General features: G+C 57.2%; 1 protein-coding gene and 1 long non-coding RNA gene across 8 annotated transcripts; one reads left to right on the top strand and one right to left on the bottom strand.

The window, feature by feature from the left end:
- Positions 1–534: 534 nt before the first annotated feature.
- Positions 535–22,908, top strand: OBSL1 (obscurin like cytoskeletal adaptor 1). Of its 6 annotated transcripts, NM_001075491.2 has the most exon segments (21): positions 819–1,830; positions 3,407–3,676; positions 3,769–4,020; positions 4,186–4,488; positions 4,668–4,964; positions 6,876–7,148; positions 8,224–8,496; positions 9,110–9,382; positions 14,579–14,851; positions 15,628–15,903; positions 15,984–16,271; positions 16,464–16,739; positions 17,343–17,612; positions 17,756–18,028; positions 19,030–19,296; positions 19,971–20,083; positions 20,617–20,773; positions 20,945–21,106; positions 21,391–21,495; positions 21,799–22,068; positions 22,546–22,908. In NM_001075491.2, coding segments are annotated over 21 exon segments (5,706 nt in total). In that variant the 3' UTR covers positions 22,569–22,908.
- Positions 17,078–21,334, bottom strand: LOC132343298 (uncharacterized). 2 transcript variants are annotated; one of them, XR_009492045.1, is made up of 3 exons: positions 21,186–21,334; positions 17,386–17,620; positions 17,078–17,239 (listed from the first exon to the last, which is right to left on the bottom strand). It is a non-coding gene; the product is annotated as an uncharacterized lncRNA (long non-coding RNA). The 2 variants fall into 2 exon arrangements; XR_009492043.1 differs by lacking the exon at positions 21,186–21,334 and adding an exon at positions 20,218–20,627.
- Positions 22,909–22,941: the final 33 nt, after the last annotated feature.

Genomic DNA, 22,941 nt, shown 5'->3' with positions numbered 1-22,941 from the left:
GGCCCTGAGCCTTATCTCCCACTCCCGCCAGGAATGTGGGGGAGGGGCTGGAGAGGGCTTTCACCCCAAGTGACCTAAACCACACATACAAACCCTCGCTCTCCACACACACAGAGTCACACAGTGTCACAACCCAGCACAGAGGTGACACCAGATGGGACAGGAGCCTGTTAACTGGGGGTCTGCCAGGTCTAAAAAGCGTTATTTGTCAGGGAGACAGAGCAAGCCAGCCCCTCGAACCTCCTGGGGCCCTTTTCAACCCAGCAGCTGCTGGGCCAGTCCTAGGGGGAAGGGCCGGGGCGGGGGCTAGAACTGGGGTTAGGGCGGGGGGCAGGGGTCCCGCCTGCTCTAAACTTAGCCTGGAGGAGCTGGTCTGGGCTCTTGTTCTCCAGCTGTGTCATCAGAGAATATTTTTGGGATTGGCAGCTGCAGGCTTCTCTGTCACTCAGGCCCGATTCTGGCGGACTGCTGGGGACCTGGCGGCTGGAGGTGGGAGGGAGGAGGGGAAAGAGGCCCTGGCTGTGGGAGGGGGCTGGGAAGGCCGGCTCTCCGGAGCAGGAAGCCAGGCCGCAGGCAGGGGAGGCTGCGGGGCCCCTTGCTGGAGAGGCAAACAGGAAGGACTCCCCCCTGAGCCCTGGGCCCCCGGCCCGGGAATCGCCGCCGCAGCCGCAGAGCAGCAGCTCCGGGCGGAGGGTAAGGAGGCGAGCCGGGAGCGGGCGGACAGCAGAGAGCCCCGCGGGTCCCGGAGCCCAGTCCCCGGACGCGCCCCGCCTCCCGGGCTCCCGCCGCCGCTCCCGGCCTGCCCTTGCGCCGCCACGATGAAGGCGGGCTCGGGGGATCAGGGGAGCCCCCCGTGCTTCCTGCGCTTCCCGCGGCCCGTGCGGGTGGTAAGTGGCGCGGAGGCCGAGCTCAAGTGCGTGGTGCTGGGGGAGCCGCCGCCCACTGTCGTGTGGGAGAAGGGCGGGCAGCAGCTGGCGGCCTCCGATCGCCTGAGCTTCCCGGTGGACGGCGCCGAGCACTGCCTGCTGCTGAGCGGGGCGCTGCCCACCGACGCTGGGGTCTACGTGTGCCGCGCCCGCAACTCGGCCGGAGAGGCCTACGCGGCAGCTGCCGTCACCGTGCTGGAGCCGCCGGCCCACGAGCCCGAGCCCCAGCTCGCCGAGCGCCCGCTGCCGCCGCCCGGAGCCGGAGAGGGCGCCCCGGTGTTCCTGACGGGGCCCCGGTCCCAGTGGGTGCTGCGGGGGGCGGAGGTGGTGCTGGAGTGCCAGGTGGGGGGCCTCCCCGCGCCCACGCTCTACTGGGAGAAGGATGGGATGGCGCTGGACGAAGTGTGGGACAGCAGCCACTTCTCCCTCGAGCCGGGCCGCGCGGGCGCGGGCGCGGGCGCGAGCCTGGCGCTTCGCATCCTGGCGGCTCGGCTGCCCGACTCGGGCGTCTACGTGTGCCACGCCCGCAATGCCCACGGCCACGCGCGGGCCGGGGCGCTGCTGCAGGTGCAGCAGACCCCCGAGAGCCCGCCCGAGGACCCCGACGAGGCCCCCACGCCCGTGGTGGAGCCGCTTAAGTGCGCGCCCAAGACCTTCTGGGTGAACGAGGGCAAGCACGCAAAGTTCCGCTGCTACGTGATGGGCAAGCCGGAGCCAGAAATTGAATGGCACTGGGAGGGCCGCCCGCTGCTCCCCGATCGCCGCCGCCTCATGTACCGCGACCGAGACGGCGGCTTTGTGCTCAAGGTGCTGTACTGCCAGGCCAAGGACCGTGGGCTCTACGTGTGCGCCGCGCGCAATTCGGCGGGCCAGACGCTCAGTGCGGTGCAGCTGCACGTGAAAGGTACCACGGCGCCCCCGGGCGGCCGGGGCCAGGGGCGGCCGGGGCGAGGGGCCTCCAGCGCCCTCCCTGACCCCACTAACTCCAGCCCCACTCAGTGCCTAGAAGACAGCGAGGAGTAAGGGAGGCTGAATATTAAAATGCCATTTCCCACCTCCCTCCCTCCCATCCCCCAGGGATTCGCGTTTAGTACGTCTCCAAGGTATGCTCCAGGAACTTCTTAGCAAGCTCTCCAAATGATTCTGAGGCAGATGGTGGAAAACCACTCTTCCATAAAGGCCTTTAAGGAATGACTGAATGACCCAAAGGGACCTACAACTCTTGTAGTTCAGTGTTTTTCAGCCTCTTTGTTCTCTCACCACCCATTCCCCAATGGGGTTTTGTTATCTCACCACCCATTCCCCAGTGGAAACCCCATTGGGGCCCCAGTGTATTATATAAAAGAATCATTTTATGGGTGTAAATTTCTAAATCCAAATTTGTAACATATATTTATGAAGTCAGTCAATGAGAACAAGGGATCTGTCTTATTAAGCACACACATTTTAACCATTCATAACTGGGTCTAGCTTTTGAGCCCCATGGGGAAAGCGTAGCTTCAGGTGTCACACTGACAAACTCCCGATTCACACCAAAGGGAGAAAACTTGAGGGCAAAAAAAATGCCCCCCAATTTTTGACTATTCTGTCATTAGACTGCTCTCCGGGTTTGCAAGAAGAAGAAAGTGAAGGAGAGGAAATTTATATTTCAAAGTTGAGCCCCCAATGGTATTTAATAAACACTACATTGCTCATAACTAGAAAAGTCAGGGGTGAAAAACACGCCAAATTCACATTGGAAGTTAAAGCTGCCCATAATAGGAGTTCATCGCAACTCACGGCATAATACCTTCACTAGTTATTACCCAACTCTTTCCCTCAGAGAAAAATAGTTGGCAAATCTCCCGAGTCTGTCCTGGCACGCAGTCAAGCATGTGGCACCTGTACCACGGCTGGTGGCCTCTTGGGTACAGTTTGATGTGCACAAACCAGCCAGGCGGAGCTGAACTCTCACCCCCTGAGGACAGAAAAGTCCAGGACGAAGGCCGAGATTCCCAGAGCCAAGTGACAAGGCGGCCGTTCCCCTAGCAGCCCAAGTGACCCCACTGGCCGTTTCTGTCATCATGCTTTCTTTTTGTAAAATTCAGTTTTAAAAGTGGTTGAAGTACTTTCAAAATGAAGTTCAACTCAAACCCTTACAGAATTGTGTGTGGTGCCCATGAGGGGCCCCACAGAACATTTTGAAAATCCCTGATAACAGCCCCAAGCCCTTCTATCCCTTTCTCTGCTTTACAAATAAAGAAACTGCGGCCCAGCATCGTGAAAATGGCCTTGATCAGGGTGATGTGTTAGGGTCAACGAGAATTCGGGTCATCTGACTTCCCTTCTGAGGATTTCTCTGAGTATACAACGCTACTAGCTCTGGGAGAAGAGCAAATGGCCTGAGCTACCATGGGTTTAGGCAGTGGGTGACAGAGGAGGGTCTTTCTCCCGGTCGGGGCCCTCTCCAGAGCCTTCTCTGGTCTCTCTCTTCTCCACAGAGCCCCGCCTCCGCTTCTCTAGGCCGCTGCAGGACGTGGAGGGCCGAGAGCATGGAATTGCGGTGCTGGAGTGTAAAGTCCCCAACTCTCGCATTCCCACTGCCTGGTTCCGCGAGGACCAGCGACTACTGCCCTGCCGCAAGTACGAGCAAATCGAGGAGGGCACGGTCCGCCGCCTCATCATCCACAGGCTGAAGGCGGACGACGACGGCGTCTACCTGTGCGAGATGCGCGGCCGTGTGCGCACCGTGGCCAACGTGACAGTCAAAGGTCGGCTGGCCGGTGGCGGGGATGGGGGAGGCCGAGACAGAGGCAGGCCGGTGCCCAGTCCACGGGCTGATAATCTCCCATCCCTGTCTCAGGGCCCATCCTGAAGCGGCTGCCCCGGAAGCTCGACGTTTTTGAGGGCGAAAACGCGGTGCTGCTGGTGGAGACACGCGAGGCTGGGGTGGAGGGACGCTGGAGTCGCGACGGAGAGGACCTGCCGGCCACCTGTCAGAGCAGCTCAGGCCACATGCACGCCCTGGTCCTTCCAGGGGTCACCCGAGAAGATGCTGGGGAGGTCACCTTCAGTCTGGGCAACTCCCGGACCACCACTCTGCTTAGAGTCAAATGTGAGGGCCCCAAAGCCCCTAGGCAACCTCCTTAAGGGCTGGACAGGACGGTCAGGGCAGGAGGGTGACCAGATGACAGAGTCTGGGTTGGCAAAGTTGACTTTAGGTCCCAGGGATGTGGGAGGCTGGAACAGGGCTCGGATGCAAACCCTGCCTCTGTCTCAGGCATCAAGCACAATCCCCCAGGACCCCCAGTGTTGGCTGAGATGTTCAAGGGCCACAGGAACACGGTCCTGCTCACCTGGAAGCCTCCAGACCCCACCCCCGAGACCCCCTTCATCTACCGGCTGGAGCGGCAGGAGGTGGGCTCGGAAGACTGGGTACAGTGCTTCAGCATTGAGAAAGCCGGGGCCGTGGAGGTGCCCGGGGACTGCGTGCCGACCGAGGGTGACTACCGCTTCCGAGTCTGCACCGTCAGTGAACACGGCCGCAGCCCGCACGTGGTGTTCCATGGGTCTGCTCACCTGGGTGAGTTGGTCCTGTCAGCCCAGGCTGTCAGTGGCTGTACCTAAAGTTGTGCCCTCCCCATCACTCTTCCTCCCTTCCCCTGCGCTCCCCCCTCTCTCTAGCTATATGCCATCTACCTGCCAGTCTGTGCCCTCTGCCAGCCCCCTGGTTCTGATGGCCGTGCTCTGTCCCTGTCTCAGTGCCCACAGCTCACCTGGTGGCTGGTCTGGAGGAGGTGCAGGTGTATGATGGGGAAGACGCCGTCTTCTCCCTGGATCTCTCCACCGTCATCCAGGGCACCTGGTTCCTTAACGGGGAGGAGCTCAAGAGTAACGAGCCAGAGGGCCAGGTGGGGCCGGGGCCCCTGCGGTACCGGGTGGAACAGCATGGCCTGCAGCACAGGCTCATCCTGCAGGCCGTCCGGCATCAGGACAGTGGGGCCCTGATCGGCTTCAGCTGCCCAGGTGTGCAGGACTCAGCTGCCCTCACCATCCAAGGTTGGTACTGGTGGGGACCATGGTGAGCAGATAGGGTCAAGACATAGAAGTCCCGTTAGCAAAATGAGGCACACGCTATTCGTGCTTCTCACATCTGAGCCAGGAGTCAGGAGCATCCTAGGTGAGCTCAGATAGAGCACTCAGGGATCCAGAAGTCCAATTTCAACCCGTGCTTAGTCGCTCAGTCGTGTCCGACTCTGCGACCCTGACAGGCTCCTCTGTCCATGGGGATTCCATGGTGTGGGCTGCAATACTTTCCTCCAGGGGATCTTCCCTACCCAGGGATCAAACCCAGGTCTCCTGCATTGCAGGCGGATTCTTTACCGTCTGAGCCACCAGAGAAGCCCGTATAGGAGATTCCTTGTTATTTTCACCAGCATCATATCCAAATTCTCTAGGGGTACTTTGTGGTTTGCAGAATTCGGTCATGTTTGTCATCTTAAAGACACAGACCTTGGCCCCTAGTCCCTGACCACTTCCTGCCCTACCATGTGATGGCTAACACTATCTGAGTCACTTCCTGTGTGCCAGGCACAATCCTAATTGCTTTACATATATTAATTAGCACAGACTGCTCAACAGCCCTAAATCTTCCCTGGTGGCTCAGATGGTAAAGCGTCTGCCTACAATGCGGGAGACCTGGGTTCAATCCCTGGGTCGGGAAGATCTCCTGGAGACGGAAATGGCAACCCACTCCAGTATTCTTGCCTGGAAAATCCATGGACAGAGGAGCCTGGTGGACTACAGCCCACGGGGTCGCAAAGAGTCGGACACAACCGAGCGACTTCACTTTCACTTCTTTCACTTTCTCAACAGCCCTACGGGATGTGTTCTTTTGTCATCCCCATTACAGATGGGGAAACAGACACAGGTCCAATGACTTGCCCGAAGTCACAAAACTGAGAAGTGCTAGTGCTGGATTATGAACGCAGGCGGTCTGGCTGCAGTATTGCACTCTGCCACCCTGAGGAAAGAGGAGAGGAGAGGGAATGAGGCCTCCTTGAGGATGAGTTCTTGGCAGGAGTCTGAAAGTTCAGGGAATGCACTGGCATTTGCACCATTGCTGGAATTTGTAAGGCCAGTCACAGAATTCCTCAGTGTCCACGCACAGGGCCTGGAGGCAGTTAGCTCGCAGTAGCCCAGGAGGAGATCCAAGTAAGAAATACCCACAAAGAGAGCAGCATTACTAAAATACAACCCAGGTTCACATGGTAAAGAATCTATCTGCAATGCAGGAGACCTGGGTTCAATCCCTAGGTTGGGAAGAACCCCTGGAGAAAGAAATGGCAACCCACTCCTTCTTGCCTGGAGAATTCCATGGACAGATTAGCCTGGCAAGCTACAGCCCATGGGGTCTCAAAGAGTCAGACACACAACTGAGCAACTAATCTTTCACTAACATTGGGCTTTCCTGGTGATTCAGGCGGTAAAGAATCTGCCCGCAATGATGGAGACCTGGATTCGATCAGCTCAGGAAGGGTCAAGAATCTCCCTTGGAGAAGGGAATGGCAACCCACTCCAGCATTCTTTCCTGGAGAAGTCCATGGGGTTGCAAAGAATCAGACAAGGCTGAGTGACTAACACTTTCACCAATGTCAGAGTCATGCTGAGGGCTGGTTTATAATGCAGATTCTTTGACCCTTGCATGCTGGGGCAGGGGGAGGGGCAAAGCCTAGGAATCTGCATTTTCAGTAGGCTTTCTGGGAATTCTTATGCACACTAAAACCACTGCTCTTGAGAGTTGGTGTGTAAGCACAAAAAGAATTTTTAAAACCAACAAATGCATCACAACAGTCATCTAGCCTGATGTGCCCAGCCCCCTCCCCCAGCACATGCCCTGCAGTGGGGCGCTCACTGGGTAAGCAGAGCACAACCAGGGCGCTACCCATGACCACACCTCTCCCCACGCAGAGAGTCCCGTGCACATCCTGAGCCCCCAGGACAAGGTGTCGCTGACCTTTACAACCTCCGATCGGGTGGTACTGACCTGTGAGCTCTCCCGGGTGGACTTCCCAGCGAGCTGGTACAAGGATGGGCAGCAGGTGGAGGAGAGCGAGTCACTGGTGGTGAAGATGGACGGGCGCAAACACCGCCTAATCCTGCCCGAGGCCCAGGTCCAGGACAGCGGCGAGTTCGAGTGCAGGACAGAAGGCATCTCAGCCTTCTTCAGCGTCACCGTCCAAGGTCAGGGACTGAGGCAGCCTAGGCTCCCCCAGCCGAGGCTGACCCAGGGGGCTATGCCAATCCTACCCCATCCCCTGCTCTGCCCGCTTGAGGGTCCCTTCCAGGGAGGGCCTAGGGGGCCAGGGGACATGTTTGCAGATCACGCTGCCCCCACACCACCCTCCAGCACACTTGGCCCTCATATACCCTCTGCTGGGAGGGATGTGAGGGGACCTCAAATCAATGAAGGGCAGGGGAGGTGGGAGCTAGCATTTGTTAGGCACTTGCTAGCCAAGCCCTGTGCTGGATACTTGAAATGTACACTTTCATTCAACATTCAAGGCTACATGAGAGCCAGTATATCTCCACTCATGGATGAAGTAGCGGAGACTCAGAGAGGTTATGCAAGTTGCTCACAATCACACAGCCAGAACTACGCTACCTGGGTTCACACCCAGGACTGCTTATCCCACGCCGCAGGAGGTCAGGGTCAAAGGAAAGCTTTAGGTGCAGTGGTCCAGAGGTTCTTGGAAGCCAGTCCATGTTCTGGCTGCTTCAGAGACTAATATCAGGAAACCTATTATTAGTGCGTAGCCTCTCCCCACCCCCCACCCCAACCCCAGGCCTCCAGAGCCCGAATATCCAGGACAAAGCTTTGAGATCCACTCTAGGAGGACAACTCTGGAACCACTGAACCAGCTCAGTCTTCTCACTTTGAGTGGAAATCCTGTTATGGCCCCATTGCCAAAAGGTCCTTTGCCCCTGCGTGAATGTGCCCTGTGATGGGGAACTCACTACCTGTAGGGGGTGTTGCCCCAAGGTGACAGCACTGAGTCATTCCCACCTCCTACCTCCTCCCTGTCCTGGGGCCAGCCCACCACGGGCTTCCTGGTAAAAGCCAAAGCAAGCAATGACCTCCTCTCAGCCTAGACAAAGGCCCTCTGTGTTCCCCCCACCCAGCACCCTTGGATCCTCTGGGGACTCCCAGGCCTGTCCACAGGATCGGCAATACTGACCTGTGACACCTCACCCACCACCATGGACTCAGGTGTTCCATGTGTGGGTGTCGGTGTGACCCCATCTCTGCTCCCTCCAGACCCCCCAGTGCACATCGTGGCCCCCCGGGAGCATGTGTTTGTGCACGCCATAACCTCTGAGTGTGTCATGCTGACCTGTGAGGTGGACCGGGAGGACGCTCCTGTGCACTGGTTCAAGGACGGACAGGAGGTGGAGGAGAGTGACTTCGTGCTGCTGGAGAGTGAAGGGCCCCACCGCCGCCTTGTGCTGCCCTCTGCCCAGCCTTCCGTCGGGGGCGAGTTCCAGTGTGTCGCTGGAGACGAGCGCGCCTACTTCACCGTGACCATCACAGGTGGGGCTCCAGGCAGGCCACGGGATGGGGCAGCTGTGCCCTCCTCCCGCCTGGACAGCCGGCACACTCCTGGGCCACCATTCCCAACCCCCCCCAGCCGATCACACCCCACCCTTTCCCCCCAACCCATGGTCTGCACGCTGAGGTTCAGCCACTGCAGAAAATGCATTGTCATAAGCGCACTAGTCATAGCTACATGGCAGAGGGAAGCCCACCTTCTCTATTCTCCTGAAGGCCCTCCAAGGGGAGCCGTAGGGTAGTGTGGGGTGAGGAGACCCGAGCACTAGAGGGGTTAAAAGTCTCCTGTGGGAGACCTCAGCTCCGTCTGGGCACCCAACTCTCCTCTCCCCAACCTCACACTTCGTATAGCCCTGTCCCCACCCAGAGAATGGGGAGAGTTTCCACAGGCGAGGCTGACACCACGGTCCCCACCGTGCCGCTACACCCCTGCTGTGCTTTGTGGTCATGTCACGGTTAGCTTTGAGTAACCATCTGAGCCGCTGTGAGCCCTGGTCCTTTCCAGGAGTAGGGAACAGGCGTGAATCGGGCAAGGTGGCCGGGCACCTCGGCCCCAGCCCCAGATGCCCAGCCACGGCTGTGTCGTGTCCTGCAGACGTCTCCTCGTGGATCGTGTACCCCAGCGGCAAGGTGTACGTGGCGGCCGTGCGCCTGGAGCGCGTGGTGCTGACCTGCGAGCTGTGCCGGCCCTGGGCCGAGGTGCGCTGGACCAAGGATGGCGAGGAGGTGGTGGAGAGTCCTGCGCTGCTCCTACAGAAGGAGGACACAGTGCGCCGCCTGGTGCTGCCCGCCGTTCAGCTGGAGGACTCGGGCGAGTACTTGTGTGAAATCGATGACGAATCCGCCTCATTCACGGTCACCGTCACAGGTGTGGGTCCACCCCCCACCCCCGGGGTCATCAGAGGACTGCCCTGAGCCCTTGGGGAGCTGGCCACATAGCCCCTAGCTAGCACACTGGGGGCAGGGAGGAGGGGCTGCAGGTGCAGGAGGTGGTGGTGGGGGGTGGTCCCTGCCCAGAAGATCCGGGGGTCACTATTGGAGGAAGCAGGCTCCTCCCCAGCGCCCAAGCCAGGAATAGCTGTGCTTCACCAGCTCACTTACTGAGCAGTCTATATGTGTCAGGCCAGGTGCTGTGGGTCACTGATGCTTATTGCATATAAGGTCCCTGCTCTCAGACAGGTGCCGGTCTAGCTGGGGGTGGGGTGGGTGCAGCCGTTAACCAGGGGTCGCAAACCGGCAGTCCCTCGGGCCTCATACAGCCCACAGGTGTGTTGTGTTTGGCCTGCAGAGTCATACCAAAGTCAGGACAGTTCCAATAACAACCCGGAGTTATGCATCCTCTTGAAAAAGCCGAAGACCCGGCGCCTCTGGTCCCGCTTCCCCCCTTGGCGACGAACAGCTGGCGCTGAGTAGCAGCTGCCCCCGTAATTCGGGGCCCACATTCCTCTGTTTCACACCCACCCCCATCCCCCACTGTTCTTTTTTGCTCCCCTTCCTAGACTGCTTCAGCCTGGCCCCTGTGGGCATTTGAGTTTGCGACCCCTGTGTTTAACCAATAAACACGCAAATAAATGTACGGTGACACTTCGTGACAAGTGCCGTGGAGGAAAGAGGGCTCAAGAGAGCCGGACAGGAGGTCAGGGAGGGCTTCGGGGAGAGTCACTGTGCCATCCGCAGGAGCCAGTCCTGGGCCAGGCTCTGGACACTCGGTAGCTCGCAGACACACGTGCATCCCTGCAGGAGTGGATAGCCTGGCAGGAAAGCCAAACACCTTAAGTCTTAGAGGGAGTGTCGCAGTAAGGTGCAGTGAGAGCTCAGGACTGGGGGCTGCTAACCTGGTTGGCTAGCAGGCAGGAAGTAGCTTCAGAACAGATATTTGGAGCAGGGTCTGAGTTAGCTAAGTGGGGGTCTGGATTTGGACTGAAGGTCAGAGGTCAAGGTTCAAAGCAGGAAGGCACAGGATGATTACGGAAATGATGGTTCATTGCCGGAAACTTTGGGGCTGCAGCTCATGGCGCCGATCACAGTGTGTACCTGAGCGGGGCGGGGAGTATAAAACCCAGGTGGCTCTGGATGGCACTGAAGAACCCAGCGGCTGCACTGGAGCGACCATCCCGATGCCGGCACCTTCTGGTTGCCCTCCCCACTGACCTGCTCTAGAAACAAAGCTTCAGCCTAGATTTGAGCTACTTAGGGCCTCCCAACTCCCTGCATCCCAGATAGGACAGCCTGAAACACACAAGCCACAAAGCCAAAAAGGCCTTTCTGCACATATTCTGTTCTGTAGTGGCTGCCTTCAACCGCTCCCTCCCCAAGCCCTGGCCAGACATCATGGCTGCAGACACACATATTCCAGCCCATAATTAGCCTCCCCACAAAACACAAGATTCTTCCTGGTAAGTTCGCACAACACACCACCTTGGCTGTGGACCAGGAGAATCAGGTCCGATGCCAAGCTGAGGTCCCATAGCCTTGCAGACTCCCCAGTCCCATGGCTGCATGCCATCTACACTCCACTGCCTCCATCACTTCCCCCACCATTCAGGCAGCCACACTCCAACATCTCATGGCGCTGGTAGACCCAGAGAACCAACCTGCATCATACAGACTATTAGAACAAGCCCAGTTAGGGAGGCAGAGGCAAGAGCTGGATGTACACTGGTGGGCATGTCTGCCCATACTCCCCACTGCAAAGACCTAGACCGGGAAGCTAGCAGTTCCCCAGCCAGCCACTAGGGTGCCGAATGCTGAAGGAGCACTTCCGCGTCTTGGAGACGATTAGGGGAGACCTCCAAGGTGCGTAGATGCCTGGGCAGCCCGGCGCTCAGAGCCCTTGTCACCTCCCACATTGACATCGCTCCTTTCTGTGAAAGGCTGACCACTCCAGAGCAGTTAGAGATGAACTCGAATCGGCATTTAACATCCCCAGGGAATTCAGGCACAGATGCAAATTCATTACTGAGTTTCCTACAAGCCTTAGCTTGGAATCCCTACCACTACTGGCAGAGTCTGTCAGTTCAGTTCAGTCGCTCAGCTGTGTCCGACTCTGTGACCCCATGGACTGCAGCACTCCAGGCTTCCTGGTCCATCAACTGCCGGAGCTTGCTCAAACTCATGTCCACTGAGTCGGTGATGCCATCCAACCATCTCATCCTCTGGCATCCCCTTCTCCTCCTGCCTTCAATCTTGCCCAGCATCAGGGTCTTTTCAAATGAGTCAGTTCTTCTCATCAGGTGGCCAAAGTATTGGAGTTTCAGCTTCAACATCAGTCCTTCCAATGAATATTCAGGACTGATTTCCTTTAGGATTGACTGGTTGGATCTCCTTGCTGTCCAAGGGATTCTCAAGAGTCTTCTCCAACACTACAGTTCAAAAGCATCAATTCTTTGGCACTCAGCTTTCTTTATAGTCCAACTCTCACATCCATACATGACTACTGGAAAAACCATAGCCTTGACTAGACAGACCTTTGTTGACAAAGTAATGTCTCTGCTTTTTAATATGTTGTCTAGGTTGGTCATAACTTTTCTTCCAAGGAGCAAGCGTCTTTTAATTTCATAACTGCAGTCACCATCTGCAGTGATTTTGGAGCCCAAGAAAATAAAATCTCTCACTGTTTCCACTGTTTCCCCATCTATTTGCCATGAAGTGATGGGTCCAGATGCCATGATCTTCATTTTCTGAATGTTGAGTTTTAAGCCAACTTTTTCACTGTCTTCTTTCACATTCATCAAGAGGCTCTTTAGTTCTTCTTCACTTCCTGCCATAAGGGTGATGTCATCTGCATATATGAGGTTATTGATATTTCTCCCGGCAATCTTGATTCCAGCTTGTGCTTTATCTAGCCTGGAATTTCGCATGATGTACTCTGTATATAAGTTAAATAAGCAGGGTGACAATATACAACCTTAACGTACTCCTTTCCCAATGTGGAATCAGTCTGTTGTTTCATGTCCATTTCTAACTATTGCTTCTTAAGCAGGTAAGGTGGTCTGATATTCTCATCTCTTTAAGAATTTTCCACAGTTTGTTGTGATCCACACAGTCAAAGGCTTTAGTGTAGTCAATAAAGCAGAAGTATATGTTTTCTGGAACTCTCTTGCTTTTTTGATGATCCAACAGATTTTGGCAATTTGATCTCTAGTTCCTCTGCCTTTGCAAAATCCAGCTTGAACATCTGGAAGTTCACAGTTCATGTACTGGTTTGGAGAATTTTGAGCATTACTTTGCTAGCATGTGGGGCTTCCCTGGTGGCTCAGAGGTTAAAGCGTCTGCCTACAAGGCAGGAGACCCAGGTTCAATCCCTGGGTCGGGAAGATCCCTTAGAGAAGGAAATGGCAACCCACTCCAGTATTCTTGCCTGGAGAATCCCATGGATGGAGGAACCTGGTAGGTTACAGTCCACGGGGTCGCAAAGAGTCAGACATAACAGCGATTTCACTTGCTAGCATGTGAGATGAGTGCAATTGTGGGGTAGTTTGAACATTCTTTGACTTTGCCTTTCTTTGGGATTGGAATGAAAACTGACCTTTTCCAGTCCTGTGGCCACTGCTGAGTTTTCCAAATTTACTGGCATATGGAGTGCAGCACTTTCATAGCATCATATTTTAGGATTTGAAGTAGCTCAACTGGAATTCCATTACCTCCACTAGCTTTGTTCATAGTGATGCTTCCTAAGGCCCACTTGACTTCGCATTCCAGGATGTCTAGCTCTAGGTGAGTGATCACACCATCATGGTTATCTGGGTCATGAATATTTTTCTTCTGTGTATTCTTACCACCTCTTCTTATTATCTTCTGCTTCTGTTAGATCCATACCATTTCTGTCCTTTACTGTGCCCATCTTTGCATGAAAAGTTCCCTTGGTATCTCTAATTTTCTTGAAGAGATCTCTAGTCTTTCCCATTCTATTGTTTTCCTCTGTTTGCACTGATCACTGAGGAAGGTTTTCTTCTCTCTCCTTGCTATTCTTTGGAAATCTGCATTCAAATGGGTATATCTTTCCTTTTTTCCTTTGCCTTTCGCTTTTCTTCTTTTCTCAGCTATTTGTAAGGCCTCCTCAGACAACCATTTTGCCTTTTTGCATTTCTTTTTCTTGGGGACGGTCTTGATCTGCCTCCTGTACAATGTTGCAAACCTCCCTCCATAGTTCTTCAGGCACTCTGTCTATCAGATCTAATCCCTTGAATCTGTTTCTCACTTCCACTGGTACAATGTTGCAAACCTCCCTCCATAGTTCTTCAGGCACTCTGTCTATCAGATCTAATCCCTTGAATCTGTTTCTCACTTCCACTGTATAATCATAAGGGATTTGATTTAGGTCATATCTGAATTGGTCTAGTGGTTTTCCCAACTTTCTTCAATTTAAGTCTGAATTTTGCAATAAGGAGCTTCCCTTTATCGAATGGTGGTTTTTCCTCCTGCTCTAGGTAGGTGTAGCCAGCTGTGACCATAAGGAAGTTGTTTAACCACTCTGTGCCTCAGTTTATTCATCTGCAAAATGAGTTTAAAACAGTACGTACTCCCTAGGATTGCTATCAGGGTGTAAAGTGCTTACAACTGTCCTGGAACTTTAGCAAACAATGTATAAGTACTTACCAATACTATTACAGATCTGCCATCCCTTACCCACAATCCTGAAACCAAAATAAGAAAGAAAACACTTAAAATCAAAAGGCTTTTTGTACGTTTGGTATTAAAAGTTATTTCTGTAAAACCTGAGCTTAACTCTGTGAAGCTATTTGCACTTTTAAATTATCCTGCTTAGGGTGTATCTCCATATGTTACACTGCAGAGATGTTAATATGATTGATTCTGGGGGGTCCACAGTAGGGGCTGAGGGGGAGTATGTGCTATATGATAAATGCACCATTTCTAGAATTGGAAGCATTCTGGATGGTTCCAGCACATTCCAGCACACTTGTGGCCCCAGGGATTTCAGAGAACTGATTTTGGACCTATTACTATCCTTATCACTCTTAACGATTTGGGCAACCGGGATTTCATGCTGCCGGACGGCTCCAGGGAGGCTGACCGTGAGCCTGTGGTTGTCCCTACTCTGCAGAACCCCCAGTGCGCATCCTATACCCCCGGGACGAGGTGACCTTGGTGGCCGTGAGCTTGGAGTGTGTGGTGCTGATGTGTGAGCTGTCTCGGGAGGATGCCCCAGTGCGCTGGTACAAGGACGGGCTGGAGGTGGAGGAAAGCGAGGCCCTGGTGCTGGAGAGCGACGGGCCCCACCGTCGCCTGGTGCTGCCCGCCGCCCAGCCCCAGGACGGGGGCGAGTTCGTATGCGACGCCGGAGACGACTCAGCCTTCTACACTGTCACCGTCACAGGTGGGCAGTCTCCGAGACCCCCTTGGAGAGGAAGAGAGGCAGGAGGCTGAGGGACAGATACCCACCCCTCCCAGTTCCTGCACCTTCAGGACCCCTGTGTGCCACACACAACTTTCCCCCTGTCCAGGCTTCCCTCCCTCCCAGCCTCCTCATTCTCAGCCATCAGAGAGCCCTGAGTTGCCCAAACCAGGTCAGGACAGTGGCCAGAGGCCTGGTGGAGAGAGCCCAACAATTGGGAGAGCTCATTCATTCGTGTATTCAACAAACACTGATCTGCTCAGCACTGTTCTGATGCTGAGGGATTCGGTAATGAACGAAGGAGAGAAAACCTGTCTTTATGGAGCTTGCCTTCTTGTGAGAGCAGACAGACAGCAAATAAGGGAAACAGGTGGTTTTTCAGGTGGTGATCAGTTCTTCAGAGGCAAAACAGGAAAAAGGGACAGGAAATGGAGGGGTAGGGAGGGCTGTGCATTAGGGTTAGATCTGTGAGTGTGGGTCTACCTCTTCCTGTCCATGCAACCCTGGGCAAGTCAGTTCCCTATAAAGAGGCTTCAGGTCCTCATCTATAAAGTGAAGGCAGAAATAGGGAGTGTCAGGAGTAGCTGAGAAAAGAACTGTAGTGTCCTTAGCATGACACCTGGCACACAGTAAGTGCCTACGGATTGTAGGTGGTACCATTTCCCAAGAGCTGCTCTGCAAAAGGAGAGGATTGAGAAACCAGTGGTCAGACAGGTAGAGGCCGAACCCACCCGATTCTGTCTCTGTTCACCCACCAGCCCCTCCAGAGAGGATTGTGCACCCAGCAGCCCGCTCGCTGGACCTGCAGTTCAGGGCTCCGGGGCGCGTGGAGCTGCGCTGCGAGGTGGCCCCAGCTGGGTCCCAGGTGCGCTGGTACAAGGATGGGCTGGAGGTGGAAGCATCGGATGCCCTGCAACTGGGTGCCGAGGGACCCACCCGCACCCTGACCCTGCCCCACGCCCAGCCCGAGGACGCCGGGGAGTATGTGTGTGAGACTCGCGATGAAGCCGTCACCTTCAACATCAGCCTGGCTGGTGGGTGCTCCTGGCCAGCCCGGGTCTGGGAGGCGGGAGCGGGGGGCATCACTGAGCTGACACACCCACCCTCTGTCCAGAGCCCCCTGTCCAGTTCCTTGCCCCAGAGGCAGCCCCTGGCCCGCTCTGCGTGGCCCCCGGGGAGCCAGTGGTGCTGAGCTGTGAACTGTCCAGGGCTGGTGCCCTGGTCTTCTGGAGCCATAACGGGAAGCCGGTGCAAACAGGCGAGGGCCTGGAGCTCCGAGCCGAAGGACCCCGCCGCGTCCTCTGCATCCGGGCTGCAGACCTGGCCCACGCAGGCCTCTACACCTGCCAGTGTGGGGCAGCACCGGGGGCCCCCAGCCTCAGCTTCACCGTCCAAGTGGCTGGTGAGTATAGCCCTGGGCAGGAAACCTGAGAGTCTCGCCCCTAAACCCTTGAGTCTTCCCCCTCTCTAGTGCACCCAGCCCCCGGCCCCTGCCCCACGGCTCTCAGTCCCTCTCCCAATCTGGCCTCCCACCACCCTCCTCCCCAGCCCTTGAGCCATTCCCTCCCAATGACACCCGGCCCTGACCCCACAGAGCCCCCCGTGCGGGTGGTGGCCCCCGAGGCAGCCCAGACGAGGGTTCGCAGCACCCCAGGTGGGGACCTAGAGCTGGCGGTGCGCCTCTCCGGGCCAGGGGGCCCTGTACGCTGGTACAAGGACGGGGAGCGCCTGGCCAGCCAGGGGCGGGTGCACCTGGAGCAGGACGGGGCAAGGCAGGTGCTGCGGGTGCGGGGGGCACGGAGCAGGGACGCTGGGGAGTACCTGTGCGACACGCCCCAGGACAGCCGCATCTTCCTCGTCAGCGTGGAAGGTAACAGTGCCGTCCTCACTCCCCTGGGGCCCCAGCCCCCCCACTAAGGGCCTCACGCCAACCCCCCACCATTCGCCCCCACCCACCTCGCTGCCCACCAATGCATGCACAGCTATCGCATGGATGAGGGCTCAGGGCTCCCCTTTCCAGGAATCCTCAAAAAGGAGGGGCAGAGGGCTCTGGAGTCTACCCCCCAGGTTCCAGGCTCAAGTCTCCTTCCCAGTAGTTGTGTGACACACTGGCAAGTTGCTTAGACTGTCTGAGCCCCGGGTCCCCAGAGGGAGGATAGCGTTTGGCCTGTAGGGCTATTGTGACAGTTAAATGAGATTGACAGGGTCTGTCCTAAACGATCTGTCTTTATTAGGGAGTCAGAAAGGTGGGTGCCCGGCCAGCATGGAGACGAGGTGGTGAGGAGTGGCAGGCAGGGAGTTGACATCTTGTCCTTCAAAACAGCTCATGACTGACACACAGCTGGTCCTCAGGAAGATTCTGTTTAATAACTGGGGGGTGAAAGCCTGTTACTGGGGATGAGGAGGGGCTGAGGAGGGTGGCGGTAGAAAGACCCAGCCCCCCTCACTGTCTGATCCTGCCCTCTGCCCCCAGAACCCCCGCTGGTGAAGCTAATCTCGGAGCTGACACCACTCACTGTCCATGAGGGGGATGACGCCACGTTCCGGTGTGAAGTCTCCCCACCAGATGCCGACATCACTTGGCTGCGCAATGGGGTCGTTGTCACTCCAGGGCCCCAGCTAGAGATGACCCAGAATGGGTCAAGCCGCACACTGACCGTGCGAAGCTGCCGGCTCGAGGATGCAGGGACTGTGACTGCCCGAGCTGGGGGCACATCCACAAGTGCCCGGCTGCACGTTCGAGGTTCGGTCCTGATGGAGACGAAACAAGTCCTGTTCCTAAACCTGTTTTCCCAGCCCTGGCCCTGCTAGGAGACCAGTCCCTGAGAAGAGGGAGCCGGGGTTCGGCCCACCAGGCTCCATGGTCCGCTCTCTCTTCCTGCCCAGAAACGGAGCTGCTGTTCCTGCGGCGGCTGCAGGACGTGCGGGCGGAGGAAGGCCAGGACGTGTGCCTCGAAGTGGAGACCGGCCGCGTGGGGGCGGCAGGGGCCGTCCGCTGGATGCGAGGTGGGGCGCCCCTGCCCCCTGACTCCCGCCTGTCCACAGCCCAGGACGGCCACATCTACCGCCTCTTCATCCACTGCGTTGTGCTGGCCGACCAGGGCACCTACGGCTGCGAGAGCCACCACGACCGCACCCTGGCCCGGCTCAGCGTGAGGCGTGAGTGCCCCATCCTCTCCTAACGCCTCCCTTTCCCCATGGTGCAGCCTCTCCTGGCTGGCCAGGGCCCCTCAGACCACCCCCCCCTCAACACCAAAGTGCCCCTCGCCAGCAAGGCAGGTCAGCCCTGGCTGACCCCCAGGAGCGTGACCCAAAGCAGCCTGCCCAAAACAAAACTCTTCTTTTTCTACTGTTTTCTATTTACCGTAGAAGTCCCTGTGGATTTTGGTTTCCATTTCATACGTCCAAGTTGGCTTTGCTATAAACATAAATATTATACTTCAGAAAGACTTGCCATATTTATCCGTCAGTCACCTGCCCCAGGATATACGAGCCCATCTGAGAAGCAGGGATGGTTAGCAATAGCACCCCCACCCCAAAGATGGAGCCCTCTATCAACTGTATGACCTCAGGCAAATTACTTAACCTCTCTGAGCCAAGTTTTCTTTTAAAAAGGGTCTTTGAGAAACTTAATCGGGATAACATGAGAAATACCCACACACAACTTGGTAAACGGTTGTTGGTGGGGATGTGTATTCTCTTCTGATTTATTTCATTCATTCAATCACAACAAACCCATGTCTCAAGGCTATTATCCTCATACAGTTGGGGAAACTGACGCCCAGGGAGTTCAAGCAGTTTGCCAAAGGTTCCATAGCAAACTATGTGGCAGAGTTGGGGTCTAGTCCTGCTGTGTCTGATTTTAAATTCTGGGCTCCTTCCAGTGTCACAGCACCCTTCACCCCAACTCCTCACCCCACAACCACACATCACCCCCTTCATGTGTCCCCTCTCCTAACCCCAGTAAGCCCCTCTCTCCACCCACATCTGGCTGGTTTCACTCCCTTCTTCCTGCTCCCTGGTTCTGAACTTTGTTCATAGGGTCTTACTAGATTAGGGGTTAGAGGCAGACAGAGCCAAGGGGTGTGTGGAGCTCCCAAAAGCCCTGCCCAGATGTGGAGGGCCTCATTTCCCCCTCTTTCCCCATCTCCCCCCACTAGCAAAGCAGCTAAGGGTGCTTCAACCTCTGGAGGAGGTGACCATCATCGAGGGGGGCAGTGCCACCTTCCAACTGGAGCTGTCCCAGGAGGGGGTGACTGGGGAATGGGCCCGGGGTGGAGTGCGGCTGCAGCCGGGGCCCAAGTGCCAAATTCAGGCCGAGGGCCACGCTCACCACCTGGTCCTCAGCGGCCTGGGCCTGGCCGACTCGGGCTGCATCTCCTTCACTGCGGATACACTGCGCTGTGCAGCCAGACTCACCGTGAGAGGTGTGGCCTCTAGGACTGCTGCCTGCCTGCTGACTGCTCCGGTGTGATTCTACTGACCCCACTACCCGTGTGGCCCGCACTGACCTCCCTACCAGAGTGTGATGCCCTGACTCGCCACATGTGGCCCTGGTGACTGCCCTACCTGTGTGAGCCCACTGACCACCACTGCCTGCTGCAGCTCTCTCTGCCTGCCTGAGTGTGGGCCTCTAGTCACTGAGCCCCAACAGTGCCAAAGAGTGACTCCGTGGGCAACTCCGCGTCAGTGACCCCTTCTCTTGCTTGCAGCCCTGGTGTGTTCCCCACTGACCACATCTACTCTGGGGTCCCCCCATTGCTCCTCTGAACCCGTGGTGTCCCTCACTGTCCAGTGTCTCCTGTCCATTCCAGCCAGTGTGACCATGCCTGCTTTTGGGTGACATCTCTGCTCCAATTTCTCCCACTCTGGCCCCACTATGTCCCCCACTGACCACCTTAAATGTGACCCATCCCCAGCTGGCCATTCCTGCCTTGTTGACCCCTCTGATTTCACTGTGTCCCCCACTGATCAGCATCCCCTTTGGACCCCTTGTTCCAGCATGCCCCCCACTCACCGGTGGCCTCTGTTGATCACCTTGTCTAAATGTGCCCATCAGTGACCCCTGTGTCCAAGTGTGTCCTCCTTCTCCCACTCCCAGAGGCCCCAGTGACCATTGTGCGGGGGCTCCAGGACCTTGAAGTGACCGAGGGCGACACAGCTACGTTCGAGTGTGCACTTTCCCAGACCTTGGCTGATGTCACCTGGGAGAAGGTCAGAGCCCAGCCCCAGCCCAGCCCACCTCAGCATCATGAGAGCAGTAACAATGCCCCAACAGAAAGAACTACTACTCAGTAAGCCATGTGCCTGGCATGTGCTAAGGTTTACTTTACATTTAAGCCTCTAACCTTATAGCAGCCCGATGAGGCAGGTCTTATGATCTTGTTATCTCTAAGGAGACTGATGTTCAGTGGAGTGAAGTATTGCCCCAGGGCAGACATAGAGTTCATATTTGAATCCAGGTTTCCTGATTCCAGAATCCACACACATTGCTGACATGATTGGTACATGACTCTCGGCTTCCCGCGTCCATGGCGCCCCTCCTCAGACCAAATGTCCCCAAAGGGTGACACCGTCACAATGAGACTCCTGGCGCGGCCCAGAAGGCGCGGGAGGGCCCTACCCCGTAGCATAAGCGTGCCTCGAAAGTGTTAGGTATCAACAGAGGGCGCCGCCGCCTACTAGGGCCGGGGCCGCTTGTGCCCGGCCGAGTTTTCACCCCGACCCTTTGCAACCCCCGCCCCTAGGATGGGCAGCCGCTCACCCCCAGCGCTCGGCTCAGGCTCCAGGCCCTCGGCACGCGCCGCCTTCTCCAGCTGCGGCGCTGCAGCCCCTTGGACGCAGGGACCTACAGCTGCGTGGTGGGGATGGCCCGAACTGGGCCCGTTCACCTAGTGGTGCGCGGTGGGTACCAGGTGCTGCCCGGGCCAGGCTCTACTGTGGGTGGCGGGGCTGCGGACCGGACTTGCCCAGGGGACTCGCTACGCTGCCTCTAAGGAGGGGGCGTGGCGTGGGCGGGATCTGGTACCGCCCCCTTCAGGCCCGCCCTCCTCACGCCCCCTGGCTCCGCCCCAGAGCGCAAGGTGTCTGTCCTCTCTGAGTTGCGGTCCGTGAGCGCCCGGGAAGGCGACGGAGCCACGTTCGAGTGCACCGTGTCGGAGGTCGAGACAGCTGGGAGCTGGGAGCTCGGAGGCCGCCCGCTGAGACCCGGAGGCCGCGTCCGCATCCGGCAGGAAGGTCTGCCGACTCTCTACCCACTCTGGCCCCCTCGCTGCCCCATCCCTCCGGCTCAGACAGACCCCGCCCAAAGGCCCACCTCCAGCTCCGATGAGTTCCGCCCTGCGGCCCCAGAAGCTGTCTCTCCGCCTCTCCCTGACCTCCAGCTCTTCAGTCCGTCCAGGACCATCCCTCTTTCCCCTCGGCATCCCAGTTCTTCCCCGGGACCTACTCTGGCCCCACCCTCATCCCCCCACCCTCCCCAGAGGCGGCTCCGGCCTCGCTAGCGCCTCCTATACCCCCAGGGAAGAAACACATTTTGGTGCTGAGCGAACTACGCGCCGAGGACGCTGGTGAGGTCCGCTTCCAGGCGGGACCCGCCCAGTCCGTGGCTCAACTGGAGGTGGAGGGTAAGACCTGGGGCAGGGACGACCAGGAGTGAACACGGTTTCCCCCGGAACTGCCAGGCTGGCGATCGGTCCGAGGAAACCTGCCTCCCCACCCCTTCCTCGAGAGACTCTCCGGAGGCGGGTCACAGAGGGCAGTGCGTTTCCTGGGGAAGAGGAGACTTGGGGTTGAAGATAGAGAGAAATGGGCTGGTGGCATAGAGATCTAAGATCAGGAATGGAGGCCAGAGCGGGAGGGAAGATGCGTCTCTCCTGGGGTCGTGCGTGTCCCTATTAACTTAATAAGCCCTCGTTCTCCACCCCCAGCACTGCCTCTGCAGATGCTCCGCCGGCCCCCCCGCGAGAAGACGGTTCTGGTCTGTCGCCGGGCGGTGCTGGAGGTGACAGTGTCCCGGCCGGGAGGTCAAGTGTGCTGGTTGCGGGAAGGGGCTGAGCTGTGCCCGGGAGACAAGTATCAGCTGCGCAGCCACGGCCCCACCCACAGCCTGGTCATCCATGACGTTCGACCTGAGGATCAGGGCACCTACTGCTGCCAGGCCGGCCAAGACAGCGCCTACACACGGCTGCTGGTAGAGGGTGAGTAAAGCTGACTGGGCACAGGTCAATGAGGCGAGCCGGCTGGCCAGGTGTCTCCTAGGAGCTGGTGGGCTGAGACACACCTCCCACAGGTTTTCCAGGACTTGGGATGTCAAGCTGGTTCTGAGATGTGTTGGAGGTGGGCAGTGGGGAGGCAGGAGATCACACAGCCAGGGCTGAGAAGAGGAAGTAGCCCTGTGGTGTCAACAGGAACCACTTGGTTCCGGGCAGCTGTTCCTACCTTGCTACATCCCTGCCTGTCTGAGCTTCTCCTCCCTCCCTCCCACCGCTGGACCACATTCATCTCTCCTGAACACCCCCATTTGTACCCAAATTCCTCTCCCTCCAACCTGCTGGCCCTGGGTCTGTGCCCCCCACCTGTCCCTCATCTTCTGCTCTCCCCCATCTCAGCGAGCTCCACCTTGGCCTGTGCAGAGGGCTTCTGAGCTAGTCCCATCTCTTTCCTCTTCCACATAGGAGATGCCACACTCTCCACCTGAATTCCTGCGTTCCCTTCAGATGCCTGCCTTGCCCCACCTCTGACTGACCACCCCCACTCTCCTGCTCCAGCCCTGACAGGCCTAGAAGGGGTGGGTCAGAGGGTGAGGGCTCAGTTCTTCCTGTGTGGGTACCAAGGCTCTTCCAGGGGAGAGGAATGTGGTACCCACTGTCTCCCCAGCCCCACTCACAGTCATTCCTCTGCAGGTAGCTAGGAGGCCAGAACCAGGCCAGGCAGGTGCCCTCAGACAGCCTGGAGGGCACATGCTCTTACCCTGGGAGCGGGTAGGGAGGGAGGGGACCCGAGGTGTTGGAAGACAATAAAAAAAGTTACAGCTCCTTTCCTGGCTGTCTGTGTGACATGTGAGGGCAGAA

Source organism: Bos taurus, chromosome 2 (genome assembly GCF_002263795.3).
Source record: "Bos taurus isolate L1 Dominette 01449 registration number 42190680 breed Hereford chromosome 2, ARS-UCD2.0, whole genome shotgun sequence".
In the NCBI taxonomy this organism is placed as follows: domain Eukaryota; kingdom Metazoa; phylum Chordata; class Mammalia; order Artiodactyla; family Bovidae; genus Bos; species Bos taurus.
The sequence above is the reverse complement of the archived record's forward strand: the minus strand, read 5'-3'. Positions and strand labels throughout refer to the sequence as shown.

Excerpts from the sequence above, each read along its gene's own strand:
- OBSL1 (XM_059892996.1), top strand. The coding sequence starts at position 819 with ATGAAGGCGGGCTCGGGGGATCAGGGGAGCCCCCCGTGCTTCCTGCGC. Across the intron at positions 8,497-9,109 it reads CTTCACCGTGACCATCACAG|ACGTCTCCTCGTGGATCGTG; the intron begins GTGGGGCTCCAG and ends CGTGTCCTGCAG. Across the intron at positions 17,613-17,755 it reads TGCCCGGCTGCACGTTCGAG|AAACGGAGCTGCTGTTCCTG; the intron begins GTTCGGTCCTGA and ends CTTCCTGCCCAG.